Here is a 22,569-nt window from a genome sequence, read left to right on the forward strand (position 1 = left end):
GGCGACATGTTGGAAGGCCAATTGACGTTCTGAGAGAAACGAATTCCAATGCCGCTAGCAACGGGCGGAGGGGGAAACTGTATTTTCACCCCACCTGGCGAGATTTGAGTTTCGTCACAAATTCAATGGCTGCGGACAACAGACATTGATCATTACCGCCCGTGTTGATGATTGTATACATTTTGATAGTGCAGTATATCTATCATTTTCATCGAAAGTCGTATCTACAAGTCTAAGAATCGACAATATAAACATGGAACAGTTGTTAACAGCAACTTCTCAGCCCCTCCCCAACCCTCACGAGCTCCCCGTCGCCCCCTGCTGTTCAATCGCCCGCTGCATGCCCGCCACCCACTCGTAAAACGCCCAAGCCCCCGGGTCGGGAATAGCCTGACCCTGCGCCTCGGCGACGTAGGAAGCGCGCCCGAACTTGGCCTTGAGGTGCCGCGTGCCCTCGGCCTTGTCACGGGCGACGCGCACCGCGGCCGCGAAGTCGCCTTCGTCGTCGGCCGCCGCGAAGGCCTCCGCGAACGGAATCAGCACGTCCATGACGGTGCGGTCGCCCTCGCGCGCGCCCGTGTACTTCTTCAGCGTCTCGACGGCCCGGGCCAGCGCCCTTGCGTACATTATGGACGACGACGAGCGGGACGCGGACGCGGCCGTCTCCTCCGAGCGGCTCTGACGCACGCCGTCTTGCAGGGCCGACGTGAACGCCGAGAGCAGGATGCCGAGGATCGCGCCTAGGCTGCCGCCCATGTTGTCGACTGCATCAGTCGTGGCGAGCAGGAACTTCATGATGGAGCCTTCTTTGTTGTCCCTGCGGTCTAGGATGGCGATGATGTCTGCCGCCAGTGTTAGCGACCGGGTATGATGGGTGGGGCATGTTGCCGCTGGGGGAACGTCAGCGTGAGTACTTACCTTCTGAAACGCCTTGAACTGCCTCGCCGCAATCGCCGTCGCCCATGATCATGTCCCATTTCGTCAGATTCGGTTCCGCGGCAATGGCTGCTAGGCAGGCTGACCGTATCACTGTGTCAAGCAGCTCGGGTGTGACTGTTTTTGCGACGTCTTGGTTAGCTGTCAATGTACATGCCCACGGCCAATTGAGCGACTTACCCTTGATGTCGTTTTCATATGTCCCTTCTTGAACGCCCTCCTTAGTTTCACTGACGGGCTCAGTGGTTTGGTCTTGATAGGCCTGTGGCGAGGAAACATTGGGCCAGTGCACGGCTTCCGTCTTCATATCGAGGAGATCCAACAGCTCCTCAACAGGCGCGGACACCTCCTTTGCAGCGTTGGTGAGGTTACATAATGAAATGGAGAAGCCCGGTCCGTTCAATGAAGTCTCAAACGACCCCGACAAAACCCGCACGGGCTTGATGTTCCACGTCTGATCCAGCTGTACCATGGTCTCGTCCGTCAACGCGCCCAGCTCCAAGTTGCTGACGCCACCGTAGTTGTTGATCACCAGTACCACCGCGTCGTCGGCGTGGAAGTCGACGAACGCCCTTTCAGGGTCGTTCGGGTCGCAGAGGAGCCGGAGACAGTGGGCAATCAGGTCCTCCACCGGGGGAAAGGGGCTTAACCTCTGCGCGCCGGGCTCGTTGTGGATGCCGGCGCCGACGACGACGACTTCGGCGGGAAGGGTCTCGTGCTTGGCCCGTCCGGGGACGTGGCAGTGGTCGAGCGCTGAGCCTATGGACACGACCTCGGCGTTGACCGCTTGCGCCAGCTTAACGCATCGGTCGAATTTGTATTTCCTGGCCGCGGCTGCTGTGACAATCTTGGCGGCTTTGGTTGGAGGCCTGTCAGTCATGTTCTACGTCACCCTTCAGGGATAGTCGGCATCTGTGGAATGAACGTACGGATAATGTGCCCGGGCATGCCTCTCCTGCCTACGACGGCCGACTTGCTCCTCCCCAAGGACACGTCGTCGGTCAAGGGGATGACGGCGACGTTCCTGCACGTGCCGTCGGCCTTGGCGCGCTCGGCGGCGAGACCAAAGTGCAGCTTGTCGCCCGTGTAGTTGGTGATCATCATGATGTGGCCCTCGTCCGAGGGCGTGGCCCGGACGGCGGCCAGGATCTGCTTGGTGCTCGGCGACGCGAAGATGTCGCCGCACGCCGCCGCCGCCAGCGCGCCCCGGCCCACGTACCCGGACCAGCCGGGCTCGTGGCCGCTGCCGCCGCCCGAGATGACCGAGACCGTCGAGCGGTCGTGGCGCTTCTCGTAGACCACCCGCTCCGACTCGATGAGACCTAGGTGCGGGTTCGCCGCGGTGAAGGCCCGCAGGTACCGGGGGACCAGGGTGTTGGCGGCCGTCTCCCTGCACGATGGTCAGCATACTACATACTACATACAGCGTCTGTGCTGCTGGCGTCTTGGGCCTTCGCTTACGGGAAAAAGTGCTTGTCCGACATCTTCGGCGGCAAATGGCTCTTTGCTTCTTCGACGGCGTGATTAATATGTAAAGTAAAAAGTCTCAAGAAGCAACAAGTTTAGTCCGAGTACGATTGTGTCTTGCAACACGCATTGAAACCAAGTCGACTTGGCCTCCTAGAATGAACGTGATCAGAGCCGTATTTGAGATACATGATTCCATCGTGGATCAGCGACTTGCGTCTGGGTCGCACTGCAGTCACGCGCGTCGCGGATTGATTCCAAGGCAAAGACCCTCTCTTTCTGCTATGCTTTTAAGGGGCCCGCGTCTCGAGGCACTCCGGTCGCGGCTAGTGTCGGCCACGTTCCGAGGGCCGAGCAAGACGCTGGACTATGGAAAAGCGAGGCCGGGTGACCCGTGAATAATGCAACAGAGGATGTGCAGGCTAGCTCCGTCTCACATTGCCTAGTAAAGCATCTCCGAAAAGTAATGAGGGTAATGGTGACGGGAACGTGGAGGACATGCACGCGAGTCAGGTTGCATTGTCGCGGCTGGGGATTTCGTGGCCGATTGGGTGCGGGGAATGGCCCGACAATAATACCCCTTTAGTAAAAGCCGGGGTTGCAGTTTGCGGGGAATAGTCTTGGGCTCTGGACCCCCCTGCATATTCGATTTCTTTTACCCTCGCGCGGAAATTCGACGAAAGCCTCGAGACGAGAACTTTTTCCCATTGCATCCCCGTTTCCTCCGGCCATCGACCCGCGCGCATGACTAAACTCTGTTGCTCATCCGCTGATTGTTTCAACTTGACCCGCGAAGCGCCACGTGGAGCGCTCTACTGTATTCGCAGACCAACCTTCACGCCATCGAAGCATAGTCATGGATAATACGCGCGACACTCCGACCCGGAGCCTGGGCACGGATGGCTCGTCGGCGTCGAAGCCAAAGAGGATGCGCAAGTCGCGATCGCGGGGACTTCGCACTAGGACTGGATGGTAGGCGCCACCCTCGATAGCAATCCCACTACCTGTCAAGTAATAGAGTCCGTCCAATTACTCATGGCTTATCCTCCTGTCTGTAGCTTGACCTGCCGGTCCAGACATAAGAAATGTGACGAGAATCGTACGTTCCCTACGGAGTTCAGCTGCAGAGACTGGAACTGATGACGTCGGTGAAGTGCCAATCTGCGGGCCATGCTCCATCGCGAACCGCGACTGCGTCTACAGCGAAGAAGCAAGTCGTAACCCCACAGCTTCGTCGCGGCAATATAGCCAAGAGAGCAGCATTACCCCATCCGTCTCGGCAGGGGCAGCAGCTGTACCACAGCGAAGAGAGTCGTTCCCCTTCCAAATCATGGCGGCACCAGGTTCATCACCCCATCCAGCACCACCCGCGCCGGCCGCTCCACCACAAGCAGGTCCACCCGCGCCTTCGCTGGTGACAATAGCCGAGGCGTACCACTATGCGCAGTCCCCGGACACGGTGGCGTCGGAGCAGCTGACGGCCGACATGGCCTCGAACCGCTGGCTGGACCTGCTGGCGACGGACGCCGCCCAGGCCGACGCCAACTTCTCGCTGGCGCCGAGCCCGGCGCCCTTCGAGGACGACTCCCCGTCCTCGGCAAGCCAGGCGACGCACGCCGAATCGCGCCCCATCGGCACCGAGAACCAGCCGATCGCCGGGGACATTGCGGCGGTGACGCCGTCTCTGGCGCGCACGTTCGAGCGGCACGCATGGTCGCTCGACCAAGACGTTAAACTGACGTCCGAGGAAGCCTCTCTATTTCGTGTTTTTGCCGAAAGAGCCAGTCAATGGGTAGGCAAAGCATCACCATCGTGGTTCCATGACATTGAATGTGATTGCTGACCGAGGACGCAGCTGGACCTGTTCGATCCCTATGTTTGTGACCGCCTTGCCTACACTTGCAAGTGACCCCTCGTGTTCTGATGAATATGACATAGAAACACTTCTCCACCTATGCCATCAGGCTTGCGTTACGGAACGTTGGTCTTTGTAAAGCCATACTGGCCTTGTGCGCACGACACCGCGCCACGTCCTTGCAGGCTGGCGGCCATGCTGCTGCTGCTGCGGCCCATACGTCGCTGTCGGGATCAGATCCATCCAGCATGGCCGTACAATACTACTATGAAACGCTACACTATCTACAGATTGCTCTGCAGTATGAATCTTACACGCATTCGGAAGAGCTTCTAGCTACTGCTTGTGAGTCCTCCCTTGTTCACCTGTTGCCCTTTCTACCAGCCCTACCAGGGTAGTGATACGAGGTCCAATCACATGTGCTAACACGAAGCGGTGGTATCCAACCAGTGGTGATCTCCACCTACGAGATGCTCGATTCCTCCAAGAGCAACTGGAAGCGGCACCTGAAGGGCGTCTTCTGGATCCAGCGCTCGCAAAACGTCAACGGCGTGTCGGGCGGCCTGCGGCAATCAGTGTGGTGGGCGTGGCTGCGCCAAGACATCTGGGCCGCGTTCCGCGAGCGGCGACGGTGCTTTTCCTTCTGGCGGCCGCGGCTGGACTACCCGGACCTGACGCAGGACGAGCTGGCCAGCCGCATCGTCTACCTGCTGTCGCAGACGGTCAACTACTGCGCCAAGACGGACGGCGGCGGCGACGGCTCGGCGCAGCAGCGGCGCGCCTACGTCGGCGACGTGCTGCTGTCGGAGCTCGCGCGCTGGAAGACGCATCTGGGCCCCGGCTTCCAGGCGCTGCCAACGCCCGCGGCCGCCGACCCCCAGAGCGTATTCGAGCCCATCTGGATCCACCCGCCGCGCTTCGCCGTGGCGATGCAGATCTACAGCTTCATCCGCATCCTAATCACGCTGCACCGGCCTGTCGTGTCGGCGGGGTTCGACGGCTACCTCAAGACGCAGAAGGTGCTGCACGAAGCCGTGAATACAATTTGCGGTATCGCTATGGAGCTACGAGACGAAGGGAGCCAGATCATGTCGGCCCAGTGCTTGTTTGGAGGTAAGTCTGTGTCTGTGTAGAAAGAAGTGTGACGCTGCCCAGTCCAACTCCGTGCCGCGATGACTATCCCTTTCCCAAAACATACTGATCATGCCGCTGTTTCCGAGTTCCCATGTTTCTGACGCTAGTGAAATCTACAGCTGGGCTATGCGTACAAGACGAAGAAAAACGCAAGGCCATCCTGTCGCTAATCGACGCCTGCGAATCCCGCACAGGCTGGCCGATGGCCGCACTGCGCGACGACCTGATAGCCGAATGGGCCCGAGTGACTTAGTGGAATCGACCAACCGCCCTCCCCGAATCACACCGCAGCCACCGCCTGCGAGCGCTGCATGTCGTAGCTGTTGATGGCCTGCACCTTGGCCGCCGAGGCCGAGGTGGGATCGAACGTGTAGCCACTACCGCGCATGTTAGCACCTCAAGCTCAGCCAAGACGGGAAGAAGCGACGAGAAGGGAAGCCACGTACAGCCACTCCTTGGCCAGCCGGCGCGCCAGCTCGAGCCCGATGACGCGCTGCCCCAGGCACAGGATCTGGGCGTCGTTGCTGAGCACGGCGCGCTCGACGCTGAAGCTGTCGTGGGCCGTGACGGCGCGCACGCCGGCGACCTTGTTGGCGCTGATGGCGACGCCGAGGCCCGTGCCGCACACCAGCAGCGCCCGGTCGGCTTTTCCGGACGCCACCAGCTCCGCCGCCGCGATGGCGTACTGCGGGTACGGCGTCTTGTCGCTCGCCGACCCGGGGCCCACGTCGATGACGGCGGCGACGCGCGGGTCCGCCGACAGGTCCGCGGCCAGCTGGGACTTGTACTCGAAGCCGGCGTCGTCGCCGCCGATGGCGATGACGAGCTGGGGTTTGCTGGAGGAGGATGCCATTTTGGGAAAGGGGGGAGGGGTGAATGTGTGTGTGTGTGACGGATATGAGATGGGGACTGTCTTGGTGGTGATGGTGATTGGCAGTACCAAAGTCAGGCAGGGTAGGATTAGGATTACTTAAGAATAGTTCGTCGCTAACAAGTTGTGATGCGGGGGTGGTGTTCCTCTCGTATTATGCGAATTCACATCGTTCAAGTCTTTCCCACGTCATGAGACCGACGACTGGTGTCATTTGTCCCAGGTGGTATCAATGGAGGTGCTCTGGACGTTACCCGCGCTGCCTCGAGACGCGATGTCGACTCCACCCGTACGCGGAGAAAGCTTGGATCTACTAGTTCGTATACCAATCTTACCCCTGGAGAAGTTGGGGTCGTGAGGGGTGCGGCAAGGGGCCATGCATGTTTTGGCGGGCCACGGCAAGCATTTCGGGGAGTTTGGGACAGCATCAAAATGCATCATGACGAAGGGTTTAATGGCAGGACTCCTTGAAACTTTGGGTAGCCCATTACTACGAAGAATCACGACCTGATACATGGAGATAATCTAGCACCCGTTTGCACAAAGTAACAAAGACATATCGGCCAAAATGGAGTGGAAAAAGGACAACAGGACATACAAGATCCTCTCGGATGCTGAGAAGGGCGGATATGGCGTTGTCGCGCCCATAGCGTGAGCTTTCCCGGGATCCATCTGACGTTTACGTATTCCCTTACTCTGCACGACACTGACCGCGAGCTTCGCTTCAGATACAACATCGAATGCATCCTCGCCTTCATCCGCGCCGCCGAAGCCAAGAGAGCCCCGCTCATCATTCAAGTGTTCCCCTGGGCCATCACCTACAGCGACGGCCTGCTCGTGCACGCCGCGGCCCAAGCCGCGCGCACCGCCACGGTGCCCGTCGCCATCCACCTCGACCACGCGCAGGACGCGGCGCTGATCCGGCACGCGGCGTCGACGCTGCTCTTCGACTCCATCATGGTGGACATGAGCCACCACGAGATGGAGGAGAACCTGGCGAAGACCAAGGAGCTCGTCGCGTTCTGTAATACCTACAAGATCTGCACCGAGGCCGAGCCCGGCCGCATCGAGGGCGGCGAGGACGGCATCGCCGACACGGCGGACCTGGAGGGCGCGCTGACGACGCCCGAGCAGGTCGACGACTTCGTCGCGACGGGCATCGACTTCCTGGCGCCCGCCTTCGGCAACGTGCACGGCGAGTACGGGGCGCGGGGGCCGGTGCTCGAGTACGGGCGGCTGGCGGCGATCCGGGCGAAGCTCGCGGCGTCGAGCGACACCGACGTGCGCGTCGTGCTGCACGGGACCAACGACTTCCCCGAGGACGTCATGAAGGAGTGCATCCGCGGCGGGTGCAGCAAGATCAACGTCAACAAGCTGGTGCTCGACGACTACCTCGTGCACCTCAAGACGCAGGCCGCGACGGCGAGCTTGACGACGTTGATGGAGGATGGGACCAAGGCGATTCAGAGGTTGATGGAGTGGCAGATGGATGTTACGGGGTCGGCGGGGAAGGCGTAGCTAGAATATGATAGGCCATGCCGATAATGAACATACTGCTATCTGGGGCTAGTATTGTGTCTTATAGTGAACTCTGATTTGAGCGCTGGCTTGGCATGCTGCACTCGAGTGGCGGTTCTGCTAAATACAATGACACCTGCTAAACATCAAACTTAGCGAGTCTTATGTTTACTGAGTGTTTGTCTTGGTGCTTTCATCTGATAATGAATTGATCAGCGGCGACTGCCGAAGCAAAATTGACAGGGAGGCCTTTATCTTTCGCGGACCACGTATCTACCAAGTTCTTTCCCTACATCACGAAAACAGGCGATACATTACGGCGTTTCAATGACAGAATGGAATTACAAAGCTGTTAAGTGTATGTGTTCTTCAATTCTTTTCTATTGAGAATATGCTATATGCAAGACGTGAAACCCCGGAACTCCTTTATGCCCACCCCTTCTATCTTTTACCAAGCACCAACAATACCGGCAATAGGGATATCGATACCCGTGGTATACGTCGCCGTATCCGAGAGCAGGTAAACGTACGCGCCGCCCAGCTCCTGCGGCAGCGCCAGGCGGGGCATGCCGCCGTAGTACTTCATCTTGAGGTCCCAGTCGGGGCTGGTCTCGACGTAGTAGGTGAGGGCCGTCTTGACGAAGCCGGGGCTGATGCTGTTGACGCGGATGCCGTACTGGGACCACTCCATGGCGAGGGTGTGGGTCATGTTGCGGACGGCGGCCTTGGTGCCGCCGTAGGGCGCCGAGGGCGCGGCGCGGTTGGGCCGGTACGACGTCATGGAGGCGGTGAAGACGATGGAGCCCTTGGTGCGCAGCTCGATGAACTTGCGCGCCGCGTACGTCGCGCACAGCCACGCCCCCGTCACGTTGAGCTTGTACAGCCGCTCGAACTGCTCCAGCGTGAAGTCCAGCGCCGGCTGGTGCTTGGTCGCCCCCGCGTTGGCGATCATGCCGTCGAACCGCCCGCCCCGCGTCGCCACCTCGTCCACGGCCTGCTTGACCGACTCCTCGCTCGTCACGTCCGTCTGCACGTACTCGAGCCGCCCCGGGTTCTTCTTGGCCAGCGCCGCGAAGTCGTCGCCCGGCTGGCTGATGTCCAGCGAGAAGACCTTGCCCGCGCCGTTGGCCAAACACACCTCGGCGAGACCCAGACCGATTCCTTGGTTTGCGCCCGTGACTGACACGCGAAGACATGGTTAGCTTGGGCTTGAACAATAACATGCTGGGAAAGTAAATCTAGGATACTTACTTGCGATCACCTTGTCTTGCAGGTTGATTTGCCAGTTGTGACCAGCTTGGGGCAGGGTGGAGGGGTAGTTATCGACAACCGGGGCGTCACCGGCCGTTGCTGAGTCCGTCGCTGAAGGAGACATCGTGTGAATTGTGAGGAAGGGATATGTGCTTTTGGAGTGCAAGAAAAGGGAATTGCTTATCCCAATTAGTATTCAGGAGGGCTGTGACGAAGATTGAGGGTATCAAGTTCGAGTGTTCTGATGTTTACTGACATCAACAAGAAGCGAAACCGTTGGATGAATTATATATCTACGCTTCTCTGTTGCAAGCAAGCGTCTATCTACTAGCTCATCCCCAACTTGCCTCGTGTGGGGGAATGGCGCCACTATTCGACGGTCTTGGCAATAGTGCGTCTCGGAGTTGGAGGGGTGGATCGTTGCTGTCGTCTCGGGGCGCAGCTCGTTGCCGTCGCTGGGCGTCTGGAATGCGATGGCCTCGAGACGCGGTCAGGGGCTCCATCGTGTGGATCACGAGCCCCCGTTCCGAGCCAATGTCTCCACACCCTCACTCAGCCGTAAGCGAAGATGTTTTCTTTGGGCTCCCTTAGCTTGAGTCAGACATCATGCGGGGGGCCAGGGTGGTTCCCTGTACCCCGTGTGGGAGAGTTATTACCACATCGTTGTGGAAACCGGGGGAGATAGTATGGGGAAAACAGCCGATTCTTGGAAACTCAAGATTTCAGATTAACGCTTCCCGACAATCTGGGTGATGAGGCTGGACTTCACCCATCAGTAGCCCCAACCCAGCCCTGCAGTGCTAATATCTATCAAATGTCAAACGTCCAATTCATTATAAAGGCTTGGCTGCGTCGTTTTCTTGCCTTTTCCCATCACCCACAACTGATACCCTCTCAGGCTCAAGTGTCTGGCAGCTTCTCTTGATCTCTACCACTCCCCTATATGAACAATCCAGCCAGTAGCATGGATGTCAAACATTCAGACAAGGCTTCAGGAGAGCACGAGGAGTTCGTGGATGCCGAGATGATGAAGAACGACAGATCCCAAACCGAATATGCCGAAGCCTATGTCGCCGACTCCGAGGAGGAGCGCAAGCTTGTGCGCAAGATCGATCTCTATATCCTCCCGACCATGTGGATTATGTATCTGTTGAGTTACATGGACAGAACGAAGTAAGCAGACGAACAAACCCAATCCTCTTTTGCCCTGCTTCCATCAAGAGGCGAGGTGCAAAGACCACAATGAGCTGACCCATCTCTTCGCGAACCTCAGCATCGGCAACGCCAAGATCGCCGGCATGGACAAGGACCTCGACCTGACCTCGGACCGCTACTCGATCGTCCTCGTCGTCTTCTTCATCGGCTACGTGCTGTGGGAGGTGCCGTCCAACATGATCCTCGCCCGCACCAAGCCATCCGTCTTCCTGCCCGCCATCATGTTCCTGTGGGGCTGCGCCACCGTCGGCATGGCCTTCATCCAGACCTACGAGGCCCTGCTCGGCCTGCGCGTCCTCGTCGGCCTGCTCGAGTCCGGCTTCGCCCCGGGCATGCTGCTGCTCCTCTCCAGCTGGTACAAGCCCGAGGAGCAGGCCCGCCGCTTCGGCGTCTACATCTCGGCCGCCATCCTGTCGGGCGCCTTCGGCGGGCTCATCGCCGGCTCCATCACCAAGGGCCTCGACGGCGCCCACGGCCTCGCCGGCTGGCGCTGGCTGTTCATCGTCGAGGGCGCCGCCACCGCGGGCTGGTCCATCGTCGCCTCCTTCATCCTCATGGACTTCCCCGCCAACACCAAGCGCCTCTCCGAGGCCGAGCGCGAGCTCGCCATCCGCCGCCTCATGGCCGACCCCTCGCGCCTCGACGGCGGCGAGGACCGCCCCAAGCTTTCGCACTTCCAAGCCCTCAAGGTGGCCCTCTGCGACTGGAAGGTCTGGCTGTTCGTGGTCGGCTACATGGCTGTCGTTGGCTCGTCCACGCTGTCCTACTTCTACCCGACACTGGTCGCCGGCCTGGGCTACTCCACCGTCAATGCTCAATACATGACTATCCCCATCTGTGAGTGGCCACAGCCACCCCTAAGGCCTAAGTGACTGTCAATGCTAATAATCCATTCCCAGATGTTTGCGCGTTTGTTGTGACCATCATCGTCGTCTTCTACATGGACAAGTACCCCCGATGGAGAGGACTGGTCTTGGGCTGCGCCATGGGCGTGGCTTGCCTCTGCTCCATCATCACATGCGCCGTGTACGACTTCAAGGCACGATATGCCCTGCTGGTCATCATGGCGTCCGGTCTATGGGCGTCTAACGGCCTCTCGCTAGCCTAGTAAGTTGCTACCCGTGCATGGTGTTGGTTATACCGGTCAGCTAACCACTTGACTACAGTGCAAGCTCCACCTTCACGACGATGACGGCCGAAGTTCGCGGCATCAGCCTGGCCTTCGTCAACGCAATGGTATGTGAACCCGAAAGAATCCCAACATGCCTTGATACACAAACACAAGCTAATTCGGGGACTGCAGGGAAACCTGGCTCAAATCTACGGATCGTACCTGTTCCCATCCAAGGACTCGCCGAAATACTTGATGGGATTCGGGGTCATCTCCGGTCTTTGCTTCACTGGTGTGCTGTAAGTTTAAACCCTCCACTTTATAGCACTTCTTTCCTTCTTCTATCAGGGCACTGACTAACGTTCACGCAGATCATACCTCGCCCTATTTGTCCTACTTAAAAGGCCTACTGCTAGGCGCTAGGAAATGGATTCAAACATTCTAGTGATCGATTTACGAAGGTAGCAAACTCTATATAATAATTTCAATAGCAACTTCATAATATTCAAGTTCCCCAAATATGTGCTGTCGTATTGAATCTTTTCTAAAGAGGGCTGACTACTGACCGATGTTGTTAGCATGATAAGGGTTTTCCAGCATCACCCAGCGCCTGCCGCGGCAGTCCACCACATATGAGCAGCCACGCCGGTACTGCATTCATTACTACAAGGATTTAGGGTAAACCTTCGGAGAAAGGATGATTGTAGGGTCTGTGGGTGTACTAGAATGCTATGTAATACCCACACGACGTAGTCCTTGCATCACACCAGTAGTATAAGTGCGTCGATAAGAGACTTTCGGTGATCTGCCCTCACAGTCTAATCATCTAGTGACGTGATATTGTCCGACGTAGCGTCAATATTGAAATCCCAGTCGAAGTCAAATTCACCATTGCCTGCAGTCCAATCAAATGTGTTGAGAATCGGTTCTAGAAAACCATCATCTAGCTTGGAGTATTCATCGCTGCAAATGTTATGCATAGTCGTGTCCCCAACACGTGGCGGCGTCGGATCTGGGAGGCTGGGAAACGTGGAGGTGCTTGAGGGTCCATTGAACGTAGGAAATGGCACCGACTCTATCCCGAAGCTAATCTGAGAGGTCTGAGCTGGCTCGGTTGTTTGCGTGGGCCAAGGAGCAAGTCTTCGAATGCTCACACTAGAGGTGCTGTCATTGTACTGCCGCAGGACTCCAGCCGGCATTGTTCGACTGCTCTGAAGGCCAGTGGCTCTTTTAGAGCTTGTATTGTTGTTGTTGATGCCTGGAAGAGAATGCAAGCGGTGGGAATGAACATTCTCTTGGGTATACGACTTGACCGTATCCCATACATCATCGGCTTGAACCTCAAGGTCCAAAGTCGAGGTACAGGAATGGATGCCATTCATCTTGCGCAGAAACAAGTCTTTCCCTTGAAATGCCCTGCCGCCGAGCTTTTTGTTCACCTCATGGTGTTCGATTACTGGCTCGTATTCTGTGGATTGGTATATGTGTCAGCGATCATAGTTCATACTTAAGTAAATAAGGTAGGAGTAAAGTTCTACCTCCTATAGGGATGTCCATATCCGCGGGAAATAATACGTTCCACAGCGAGTCCCAGTCGAGGACTTGGTCATTGGCTCGTCGGGAACGTAATCGCTGGCCTATCTCTGCCTCCCGCGCCTTCTCCATAGTGGCTTCTACACCATGGTGGCACAATTGGTCTGTAATATTTCCAGAAGCAGCGGCGTTTTGATGATCCTTCAACACGTGGCGCCTGCAGCGGCATTAGCGAAAGCCACAATAATTGGAATGTAAGTTGATCTAAAAGCCAAAAAGAAACCTTACTTCACCATCGGAATAGACGGGAACTTGGTGAGTGCACAGCTAGGAAAGTCTCTGACGTTGAACACAAGCGGGTCGCGTTTGCGATAGGGGCACCCGTAGGCGACCACGTGATCCATTCGAAGTCGCTTTCTTGATGGGCGGGCGATCGATGTTCCGTTTGACACATAAGTTCTCTTCATAGAAGGGGTTATCATGCTGAGACTGTCACGCAGCCACCGGGCCGCGAACTCTATGGCCACACAGAAAAGCCTAAGATCATTCTCTAGTTTGAAACAGAAATCTAGGTCGTAGCATTCTGGAGCTCGATACATACGTGTGCCTCCAATTGTGTGTGGGTTGACATTGGACCGGCAAACTGCCCTGTGAGAATCTGTCAGGCCGTAGTCGTCTAATACGAGCCCTGGCGGCTTGTTATTACTGTAACCTTTGAGCCACAAAATATTTGCAGGTTTGATGTCGCCGTGTCTACCATACGGACGTTCGCCTGCTGTATTGTTGGTTACGGGATGATGCATACGATGCAAAGGTGTTGCAAGCCCGTGCACCTGCTCCGAAACCCAGGATGTGCATACAGGAAAGTCATGCGGCTGCTTCCAGGACGATTGCAGATCTCCCTCTGCCCAAGGGAGCACAAAGTGATAGCTGCCACGGTGTTTGAAAGTGGCAAGCAGCTTGATGAGATGGGAGGTTCCCTGGCCATTACCGCTGAAGCTCTTCAGAGTTTGCAGTTCGCGATTAAAAGCATCTTCGGAGCTGGCGTGTAGCTGCTTAATTGCAACGGCATTGTTTCCATACTATCCAAATGCATATATTAGCACAAACCTCTGGGCGAGACGATTGCAAGATGCGTCCCAGGGACAGCGGACACAAGTTACCTCATTGAAGTTGTGGTGAGCCGGGTGTACTTCGGCTTTGAAAACAATACTGAAGCTGCCTCTCCGGATTTCCTGTGGCTCATCGCCTTGTATGAACGGCAATATTGTTTGTTGGGCCAGGTCGTAGTGCAAAACGCCTTTCAACCCAATGGACAAGCAGGGGGCGTTAACAATCCACTGATTGTGATCGAACAGCTCCTTGGCGGAGGGCTTCCAGTACCCCATAAAATCAGGCTGGTGGCCATTTCGCCTCAGAACCAAACATTGCGTGGTTTCTGAACCTCGTGGATGGTGTTGCAGCTCCAGTGGGAGATCGGAGTCACAAATGTCGGCTGCGATAAAGCCCGCGATTTCGGCTACCATGTCGACCAATGCGAGAATTGCAAATATCCTCTTCCGATTCTTGCGAGTGTCTGGGGATCCGCAGACTTCCGCCGCACATTCGTCCCTCGCAGCCCGGTTGAGGGTAGTGGAGATCGCCAACTGCAAGCAGACATTGAGTGGACATATCAAAGCCTCGATCTTGTCTACTGGGATGAATACTGCGTTTTCTCCACTCGACGACCGGACATAGGACGACCTCAAGGCTCGCGCAAGGTCGGAATCTTCCCCAGTGGTAGATTCGTGCATCCTATCGATAGTTGATGACGTCACATCGTGGACGATTGGCGTCCTCTGATCAGTCGTACGGGCGGTAACTTGGCCGGCATTGGGTGTTATCAGGGAACGCGAAACGCGATCATTATATCGGTCGCCTCCATCCTGGTTCTGCTTCTCTAGGGACTGTCCCATATCTGATGTAAAGTCCGGTCTGAGTCGACTAGGGCTATAGGGGGATGTAGGGTCAGCAGTGGATTCAATTGCATTTTGAGACCAACTATCGCTCACAGACCTTTGCAAATTTCCTTTTCCTCGGTAGGTTCTCAAGCCAATAGAACTGTAATGGTAAACCTCGATTCCTGAACTCGATGTGAGTGCTGCAAAAGTGTTTGAGACGTCAAGGATCGATTTCAGGCCACCTGGGCCGTGGCAGCCTAGAGCACAGCGGGAGGCAACCAAGCCGTCTCGACATGATTGGACGAATCTCGTGAGCATCAAAATGTACCAATAGGGAGCATGGGCTGAGAAATGCATTGCTCCACCGCAAGACAGCCTATGATAGGCTCATGCTAGATCTGACGAGAACGTACAAATGAATAAGCAGCATTTCTTTCTTTAGCAAAAACAGATATGAATCAAGTACTCACGTATATGAACTTTCGTTCTGAGTGGTTCAGGCAATTCCATGAAGCTGGAAGAAGGCTCAGGGTCATTGGTTCAATCTCGCATGTCAGAGACAAGTTCAATTAGTAGTTCTCACTTCCATATTCCCCAGGTTAAGCCAATCGATGTTGACAATGGGCCTCATGGGCAGCGAATAACAGCACTAATGTCCATGATAGACTGTAGTATTATTCATTCCCAGAAGAAACGAGACAGGTTATAAATTCAGCCTTGGTCCCTCAACTGTCTGTAGTGAAACTGGTAATATGGGAACATAGAATCGATCAATATCCGCAATCACTTTCAACACAAATTCTACAATTAAGAAAGACAAACTACCAATATAAGGATATGGATAGAATCAAGGCATCGTCTACATCATCGGAGTCCTCCACCAAGTAAGTCAACATCTTTACCCCTTACAACTACACTCCAGTACTGACAGTTAGGAAAGAACCAGAGACAGCCCCATGCTGGACCGCTACATATACGAGACATCTTCTATACAAGATCGACTTCTACAACGAGCGATGTTGGATACCAAGTCAACGAAGGCACATGAAGGCTCCTCAAAGAAGGGGACGAACAAGAGTACAGATAAGAAGATGGAAGGTAGAAGTCAGTGATCCGATATGATCACGGAGTATTGCTGGGCATATACACTGTGGATGAGAAAGAGACAAAAGGCTGTTCCTTATGACAGGCTTGGTAGAATATGGAAAAGAGAAGATTGGAAAAGAAACAAATTGAATCTGCAACTCCTATTCTTATATATCATGCAACATGCTGGGCCGTACGTCGCCGCACCATCCTGGAGCTGATAGACATGTGTCTCTTCGTGTCACCTTGATGTGCCGTGGAGTATAATGCTCTGTAGCTTACAGGAAGCAAGAAAATTCCTGCCTCGAAACACAAGCATATCGCATCCTACTGCTGAGTAGCGTGAAAGACCCAAGAGCCATTCGAGGCCTGTACGTAGAGTTCGTCACGAAATACCAGTATCAGAATGTGCGATTCGACATGCTTTGTTCTGCCACGGCCTTCTCTAAAGACCGGATACAAGAAAAGAATCGCATGCCATCTGATCAAAAGACTGAAGCCTGACTATTGTTATTCAATCATTTGTCATCTCGATCTGCTGTATTGGGCTTTTCAACAATGCTATCCTCTGCGTTATAACGCTTTGCGGGGTGGAGCTCTCCCTGATGTATGCGGATTAACAGTTCCCAACTCCTCGTTACCGAGCTGACCCCATCAAAATTCTACTCGGAAGGATGCCCGGTATCACAATGAACGGCGTCGAGCTCCGAGATAGCTCGGGCAGCGCTGTCATAAAACGGTCAAGATAGGGGTAAGCCCCCTTTTTGGTTAGCGTGCTATTCTAGTGTTTTCCATCTTAGAGAAGCAAATAAGTTCTACATTCCTTTGTCTTTGATTCATTTTCTAGGGTGACATCTTATGACTACTATCTGCTTGGTGCTATCTCCCAATTTGCGTTCTACTGCTTGCTTTGATGTAACATAGCTTGAAGGGCAAGCGTTGCATTGGATTGTTATCTGGCAATATACATGACTGACCTGAACTGGTATCTGAAGCCGGTCAAGCATAAGTCTTTCTGGTATACATATTCGACAACTCCGGTCAAGAGATAGAGGCATAAGTTCAGTTGACATTACTGTCAGTATGTATAGCATCGAAAGCTTGCAAGTTCCAACACTGAAGGGCAGCATTCAGAAATGAACTACTGGCTAGAGGTGCTGGCTGATAAACTTATGGCCTGAGTTGCGACGTATCTATATATGATTAAATCGCCCACACTCGTTCGTTTCATGTTATTTCCAATCCAATTTTCATCCCTGTCTCCGTCCTCGAGGGATGTCACTGCTACCTATTTAGCATATACCCGGATACGGTTATTGGATATAGCCCACGTTGTTTGCATGAAATATGGTAGCATCTCATCTACCCCAGCCTTAGAGAACAACGCTGGACCAGGAGCCACTCGCAGCAGTCGTCGAGGAAAGCCAACGCAACCCTATTCCAGAAGCGGTGGGAAACGTATCATACGCTCGAAGGCCCAGGACGTGAAGGGGATCGGGGCGGATGCATTTGAAGAATGGCTCTGGAATGCGGAGGATTGGTAGCTTGGGTAAAAGCATCTTGTTATTTCCATAATGATTGTTTACTCCGTGATACCTACCGAAATAACCAAGTACGTATCCCACCCTTATTCCGTTAGAAAGGTAGATCGAGACTCACATGATAACAGGAATTCAGCGGCTACTCAGTAGCCATAGCGAATATGGCTATTTTTACGACCGAGCATCTCGTTAAGATAGCTAAACAGCCACAACACCAACGGCCTTCATATCTCGAGTAGACCTTCGATAACTAGCACACTGATCGCTAGAGCAATATCGATGATGATCCGCTCTCAGAAGGAAGTGCTTACATGTAGCGAGCTACAACGCGCCAGGCGTTGTCTACGAAGAGGAAGGATAGAAAGGAATCCACCAACCATGTAAGAATGTCGTCCAAAAGGAACGAACAATATAAAGCGCATACTACAGCTTGGACAGACGACGAAACAAACCACACAGCTCTATTATTTACATAGTTTACAAGTAAGGCCTCGGAACAAGAGGAATTGGACACATTATACGCCCTTTTTCCCAGACTCGATATTGCTGCAAAAACGAAATAATAAATACTATTAGTCTCGCTCATAAGATGCCTAGGGTACGCCCGAGCTGTCCATTGCGAACATTCAATCTCCGCTCATCGAGTCATGATACAACTCTGGCATTAATTCAATTTCTGACGACAAGATGTAACCTCAGACACCTGTATTCGACAGCCCGACTGGTCACCGCTGTATTTTTCAGCCTACTATAACGACCTGGAGGCCGCCTGTAGGGTTCGTGTTAGCTAAGGGCCCGACCTCGAGCTTAACACTGCACTTCATTCATCGTCATCTGGGAATAAAAACCTTCCTTGGCTCTGCTCATCAACAGAGGGACCCCCTATCTCTTTAATAAGTGATCCGTGCTCTTGCGGTCTTCTCGATGGACTTGATCGAGAGCCTATGTCTCAACGGTTGAGAATGGAGCGGCATACATACCAAGGTCGGTATGTCGGAAAAATGCACTACCCCCACGAGTTTCACGAGATCAAGTTACGTAACGTCACGTTCCATGTCTTGGATATTTTATTAATCATTTTTGTTGTTATCCTTCCATATTGAAGAGATGGAGTCTCTGTTACAGTCGTCATGACGCAGAGACGTGGGTTAGGGCCTGGCCAGGAGGATCATGATTCACTTGGTGTGTTACACCATCCGGGTTGCTTTTTTCACCTGCCGAGGAAGGTATTGTCGAGTTGAGTCTGGGGTAGTTTTAATTCAAAAACCATCAAGGACATAATGAGAAAGCTGACTTCTGGACCACCGTACAATGACCGACTCACTTGATAACATGGAGTGAAAGGGTTAGCTTCCAGACTGCGACAGAAGAAATAAAAAACCCACTTATCAAATTACTACGTCCAGACGCTGCGACATAGACACGACCGGGTATGTGGAATGGGTTCTTTAGGCTTATAATCTTACTCCCTAGTGGACAGTATTGCGGTTACCCCAATTTTCACGGTGCCTGATAGCCGGCACCCCGGAAGATCAACGTGATACTAGACCCGATCGACTTGTCCGAAATGTATAACTCCTAGCTAGAGACACAGATTAGCTTGTTGCCTGTTGATCAATGATCAGCAGTATGATGCAGTAGCGGACCGGGGTCGATGAGAAAGTCTTTCGGCAGTTGGGAGCAACAAATGAAATATCCGGATTCTTCGCTTCGTACGCCTATTGTTACTGCTGATATTTCGGGGCCTAGCCAGGAAGCGAAAAGCGCCTCGCCGCTAAGCCTTGGGTAGGGGTAGGATCTGGGTGTGTGTCATTCATGAGCCGCTAGCCCGCCCTATATGCAGCGTGGAGTAGTCTAGCATGTCCAATCGGATATTACAGAAACTTTGCCATATAGCCGAGTGGCCAAGGCGAGGATTATGGGGTTTCGCGCAAAGACTACCGCCACATGTCTTTTGAAGGCAACTATGTGGCGCGGAGGGCTGCAGTTCCCGGCGACTTATTCAACGGTCGCGTGTCGCGGATGACGTAGGTTCGCAGCATCCGGGACCGAGAGGGCATCGAAATTGGGTAACGTGACCGGTGCTAATGTCGCAAGGGATGAATGAGCCAGATGAACCACAGGATTGGGAGGAACAGGGGTTCTTATGTCAGCAGATCCAGGCTCGAAATGGACTGGCGGTCGTCCCAAGGTTCGGCGGAGAGACACCCGTTGGGTTTTTCACCCCCCTCCCGCGCCCAACCTCGCCGGGGTGACGTTTGCCTTTGCGTGGTGCGACGATGGCAGAAAAAGCAAAGAAAAAGGTAAAAAGTTCGACACTAAAAGTCTAAGCTGAGACAAACAGCTGTCCGGATTTCTCTGACGCATCGGAAAAACTCGAACGACCTGCCAATCTGGAGTGGAAAATAACCATTCAACATCCAATTCCACACCGAAAAAAGCGCCCCAAAGATGGCTGAATTCACTATCGCGGACAAAACTTTGGGGAGCCTCAGGGGCAAGGTTATCATAGTCACGGGTACGGAGTACACACACACACTTTCTCGCCCCATTGCGGAGCAGTCCCCGCACAACATCCTTAGTCGACGATCCCCCAAATTAACCAGACACCACCTCACTCTAACTAACCTCACGCTTAGGCGGATCATCGGGCATCGGACTGGCAGCCGTCGGGCTCCTCCTGGGCCTAGGGGCGGCCGTGATCAGCGGCGACCTGCACCCGCCCCCGGCACCGCAGGTCATCTACCCGTCGGCAGGTTCCGCGGTGCCGGCCTTCTTCACCCACGTCCCCACCGACGTCGGCGCGTGGGCGGACCTCGTCGCCCTGTTCAAGCGCGCCGTCCGGATCCACGGCCGCGTGGATCACGTCTTCTGCAACCCGGGCGCCATGCCCGACGACTGCGGGTCCCCTCTTCCTCCCCCACTGGTCTTGGCGTCAGTGGTGACCTCAAGGAGCCCGACCATGCGGGGCTGGACACCAATCTCAAGGGCGCCATGAACACGGCCGCGCTCGCCATCTACCACATGCAGACGCAAGACCCCCGGGTGGCAGTCTCGTGCTCAATAGTTCGATCACGGGGCCTCCAAGGGGTTCATTCCGAAGCGTCGACGATGGTAAGCCATCCCACCACCACCCCCACCTCGGCTCACTCAGCCGCTTTATTTCTTGATCCTTCCTCTCTGGAAACATCATGTTGATTTGCCATGAACCCAACAGCCGTATTCCAAAACGGGATTTTGGCTTTTGGCAGATACATCAAGGGCAGTCTGGACGTCGCAGGTTTGTCATCGACAATCCGCGTTAACGTGCTGATTCCGGAGCAAGCGAAAGGCAAGGCGCCTCCGGGGGCTCAGGACAAGTCCGTTATCCCGTCGGCTTCGCCGAGTGCGCGTGGGGCGGCCCATCTCATGGCTGACACGGCGCGACACGGCCAAATCGTCTACGCCGGCGGCGGGAGGTACTGGGAGATGGAGGAGGAAACCATCTTACTGCCGGCAGTTCGATCGACCATTGAAGAGAGCTTCCCATCGCACAACGGGAACGGGGTGGCTGGAAGGCTGGACGGACTAACTGGATAGCGACGGAGAGCAAGGCGACAAACCCAGGAAGAAGGGGTGTTAGTAGAATTCATTTAGATGGTTGCAGTTATTCCTTTGGTAAGAATAGACGTGTGCAAGGACTCGGTGTGTTCTCGTCGCGGCTCATTACCACGCTGATTCGAACCGGGCGGATTTAGGAACACCACAGATTTGCAAACGCTCGGTGTGAACTTGGAAAGTGCATCTATTCTGTGTAGACTTTTTGATAAAGTTGGGCGTGCATAGCATTTGAGTGACCCTGCTGGTAAAGGCACGCCCACGGCCCGATAGTATTAATCGTCATTGCCGCATTGCTGGGGTCGGCGGATCCGACTGACATACTGCCAAGATTGACATAGCGTCGGTCGCAGCCATGGTGAGTGACGGGGAGGATGACGGGTTCCGGCTTGAAGAGCCATGGTTGCTGCCATCCAGCAAGACCTGTATCGAAGGCCGTCTTCGCGCGGCGGTAGCGGCAGATTCAGGATGGTGCTGCTGGTGATGAGTGCCCTGGTGGGCCTGTAGCAGGAGGTTGCCGTCTCGAATGTGGTCCAAAATGGAGTCGATGTCGTGGCCCCGACGGATCCGTCGGACAACCTCGAAGGCCTCCCCCTCGGATTTGTTCTGGATCACGTCGTACAGCTCCTGGTAGGAGCGGAGCAGGGGCTCGATCTCTTGGTACCTCCGCCTCATGGTCTGGGCGTTCTCGACGCCGGGGTAGACGCACTCGGTGCCGCGCTTGACGCACGAGGCGCATTGGGGGTTCGCGCCGTCACACTGTTCAGAAAAGACGGAGAATGATGAGCTGCGAGGGTGCGACGCCAAGTATGTAGGGTCGGGGTGGAATCTGGGGTAGGCAGGTGGTGACCAGAGGGGAAAGCAGGTTTTTCGTTACCTTTGACTTTCGGGTGCGGCAGCTCTGGCAGGCGACCTCTGTGACCTTGCGCTTGGGGGGAGGCTCTTCAGGCTGTGTTGGCCGGGGTGTTGTTTGGCTCGGATCGAATGCTGGGGCCGGTCGTAGTGGCCGGTAGCTGCGGGATGGCAGAGTTGTCGCCATATTATTTGGGTTATTGATGGGCTCCATAGTGGACTCCAGCTTGCGAGACTGAGTGCCTTTCCTTGAGGTCGGAAACCAAAGCAAAGAGGCCCAAAAACAATACGTGGCACACAATTGGGCTGGTAGATAAGAGCAAAAACCCGGCCGGAAATTTCTGACAAAGAAAGAAATGCTGGTATAAAAAGGAAAGAACCAAAAGGGGCAAGAAAACCAAAACGGTGGGAAATATTGGAGGATTGCCGAGACCATTGACAGCCACCCGACAACGTTGATGTCGGGGCCAGCTGGTGTCTCTCACCTGCTTTTCTTTTTGATGCCAGAGCCCATGGCCCCTGCTGCATTACCCCATCCGTGATGTGAACCCTTGCAAAAGCCCTGGTCTTGCGAACCACGGGTGGTGCAACCGGAGACCCAGAGACCCAGAGACCCAGAGCGTCAGTCCCAATGAGGGATCGGCCAGGCCGGCCAGGATTGG

The 22,569-nt window shown here is 54.8% G+C and overlaps 10 protein-coding genes across 10 annotated transcripts; 5 read left to right on the top strand and 5 right to left on the bottom strand.

Annotated features, from left to right (window-relative positions):
• Positions 1-297: 297 nt before the first annotated feature.
• PG998_006378 (uncharacterized protein) lies at positions 298-2,420 on the bottom strand (the record flags this gene model as incomplete). The annotated part of the gene is made up of 5 exons (XM_066873196.1): positions 298-842; positions 919-1,053; positions 1,117-1,805; positions 1,862-2,326; positions 2,398-2,420. The coding sequence occupies 5 exons, from the start codon at positions 2,418-2,420 to the stop codon at positions 298-300; spliced, it is 1,857 nt and encodes a 618-aa protein (XP_066733293.1).
• An 839-nt stretch (positions 2,421-3,259) lies between these two features.
• PG998_006379 (uncharacterized protein) lies at positions 3,260-5,645 on the top strand (the record flags this gene model as incomplete). Its single annotated transcript, XM_066873197.1, has 5 exons — positions 3,260-3,375; positions 3,607-4,168; positions 4,444-4,603; positions 4,709-5,371; positions 5,512-5,645. The coding sequence occupies 5 exons, from the start codon at positions 3,260-3,262 to the stop codon at positions 5,643-5,645; spliced, it is 1,635 nt and encodes a 544-aa protein (XP_066733294.1).
• Positions 5,646-5,672: 27 nt separating this feature from the next.
• PG998_006380 (ribose 5-phosphate isomerase) lies at positions 5,673-6,245 on the bottom strand (the record flags this gene model as incomplete). The annotated part of the gene is made up of 2 exons (XM_066873198.1): positions 5,673-5,769; positions 5,839-6,245. The coding sequence occupies 2 exons, from the start codon at positions 6,243-6,245 to the stop codon at positions 5,673-5,675; spliced, it is 504 nt and encodes a 167-aa protein (XP_066733295.1).
• A 586-nt stretch (positions 6,246-6,831) lies between these two features.
• PG998_006381 (uncharacterized protein) lies at positions 6,832-7,781 on the top strand (the record flags this gene model as incomplete). Its single annotated transcript, XM_066873199.1, has 2 exons — positions 6,832-6,914; positions 6,992-7,781. The coding sequence occupies 2 exons, from the start codon at positions 6,832-6,834 to the stop codon at positions 7,779-7,781; spliced, it is 873 nt and encodes a 290-aa protein (XP_066733296.1).
• A 448-nt stretch (positions 7,782-8,229) lies between these two features.
• On the bottom strand, positions 8,230-9,156 carry PG998_006382 (uncharacterized protein; the record flags this gene model as incomplete). The annotated part of the gene is made up of 2 exons (XM_066873200.1): positions 8,230-8,960; positions 9,033-9,156. 2 exons carry the CDS (start codon positions 9,154-9,156, stop codon positions 8,230-8,232), a joined length of 855 nt encoding a protein of 284 aa, XP_066733297.1.
• Positions 9,157-9,996: 840 nt separating this feature from the next.
• On the top strand, positions 9,997-10,209 carry PG998_006383 (MFS transporter prlL; the record flags this gene model as incomplete). The annotated part of the gene is made up of 1 exon (XM_066873201.1): positions 9,997-10,209. The coding sequence occupies one exon, from the start codon at positions 9,997-9,999 to the stop codon at positions 10,207-10,209; it is 213 nt and encodes a 70-aa protein (XP_066733298.1).
• An 859-nt stretch (positions 10,210-11,068) lies between these two features.
• Positions 11,069-11,781, top strand: PG998_006384 (uncharacterized protein; the record flags this gene model as incomplete). Its single annotated transcript, XM_066873202.1, has 5 exons — positions 11,069-11,084; positions 11,147-11,354; positions 11,414-11,483; positions 11,533-11,657; positions 11,730-11,781. The coding sequence occupies 5 exons, from the start codon at positions 11,069-11,071 to the stop codon at positions 11,779-11,781; spliced, it is 471 nt and encodes a 156-aa protein (XP_066733299.1).
• A 395-nt stretch (positions 11,782-12,176) lies between these two features.
• PG998_006385 (uncharacterized protein) lies at positions 12,177-15,188 on the bottom strand (the record flags this gene model as incomplete). The annotated part of the gene is made up of 6 exons (XM_066873203.1): positions 12,177-12,826; positions 12,897-13,108; positions 13,180-13,441; positions 13,493-13,973; positions 14,055-14,880; positions 14,947-15,188. The coding sequence occupies 6 exons, from the start codon at positions 15,186-15,188 to the stop codon at positions 12,177-12,179; spliced, it is 2,673 nt and encodes an 890-aa protein (XP_066733300.1).
• A 4,721-nt stretch (positions 15,189-19,909) lies between these two features.
• PG998_006386 (uncharacterized protein) lies at positions 19,910-21,037 on the top strand (the record flags this gene model as incomplete). Its single annotated transcript, XM_066873204.1, has 3 exons — positions 19,910-19,976; positions 20,098-20,392; positions 20,710-21,037. The coding sequence occupies 3 exons, from the start codon at positions 19,910-19,912 to the stop codon at positions 21,035-21,037; spliced, it is 690 nt and encodes a 229-aa protein (XP_066733301.1).
• Positions 21,038-21,337: 300 nt separating this feature from the next.
• PG998_006387 (uncharacterized protein) lies at positions 21,338-22,121 on the bottom strand (the record flags this gene model as incomplete). Its single annotated transcript, XM_066873205.1, has 2 exons — positions 21,338-21,814; positions 21,933-22,121. 2 exons carry the CDS (start codon positions 22,119-22,121, stop codon positions 21,338-21,340), a joined length of 666 nt encoding a protein of 221 aa, XP_066733302.1.
• Positions 22,122-22,569: the final 448 nt, after the last annotated feature.

Source organism: Apiospora kogelbergensis, assembly GCF_038363985.1.
Source record: "Apiospora kogelbergensis strain CBS 113332 chromosome Unknown utg000003l_segment0_segment0, whole genome shotgun sequence".
Classification (NCBI taxonomy): domain Eukaryota; kingdom Fungi; phylum Ascomycota; class Sordariomycetes; order Amphisphaeriales; family Apiosporaceae; genus Apiospora; species Apiospora kogelbergensis.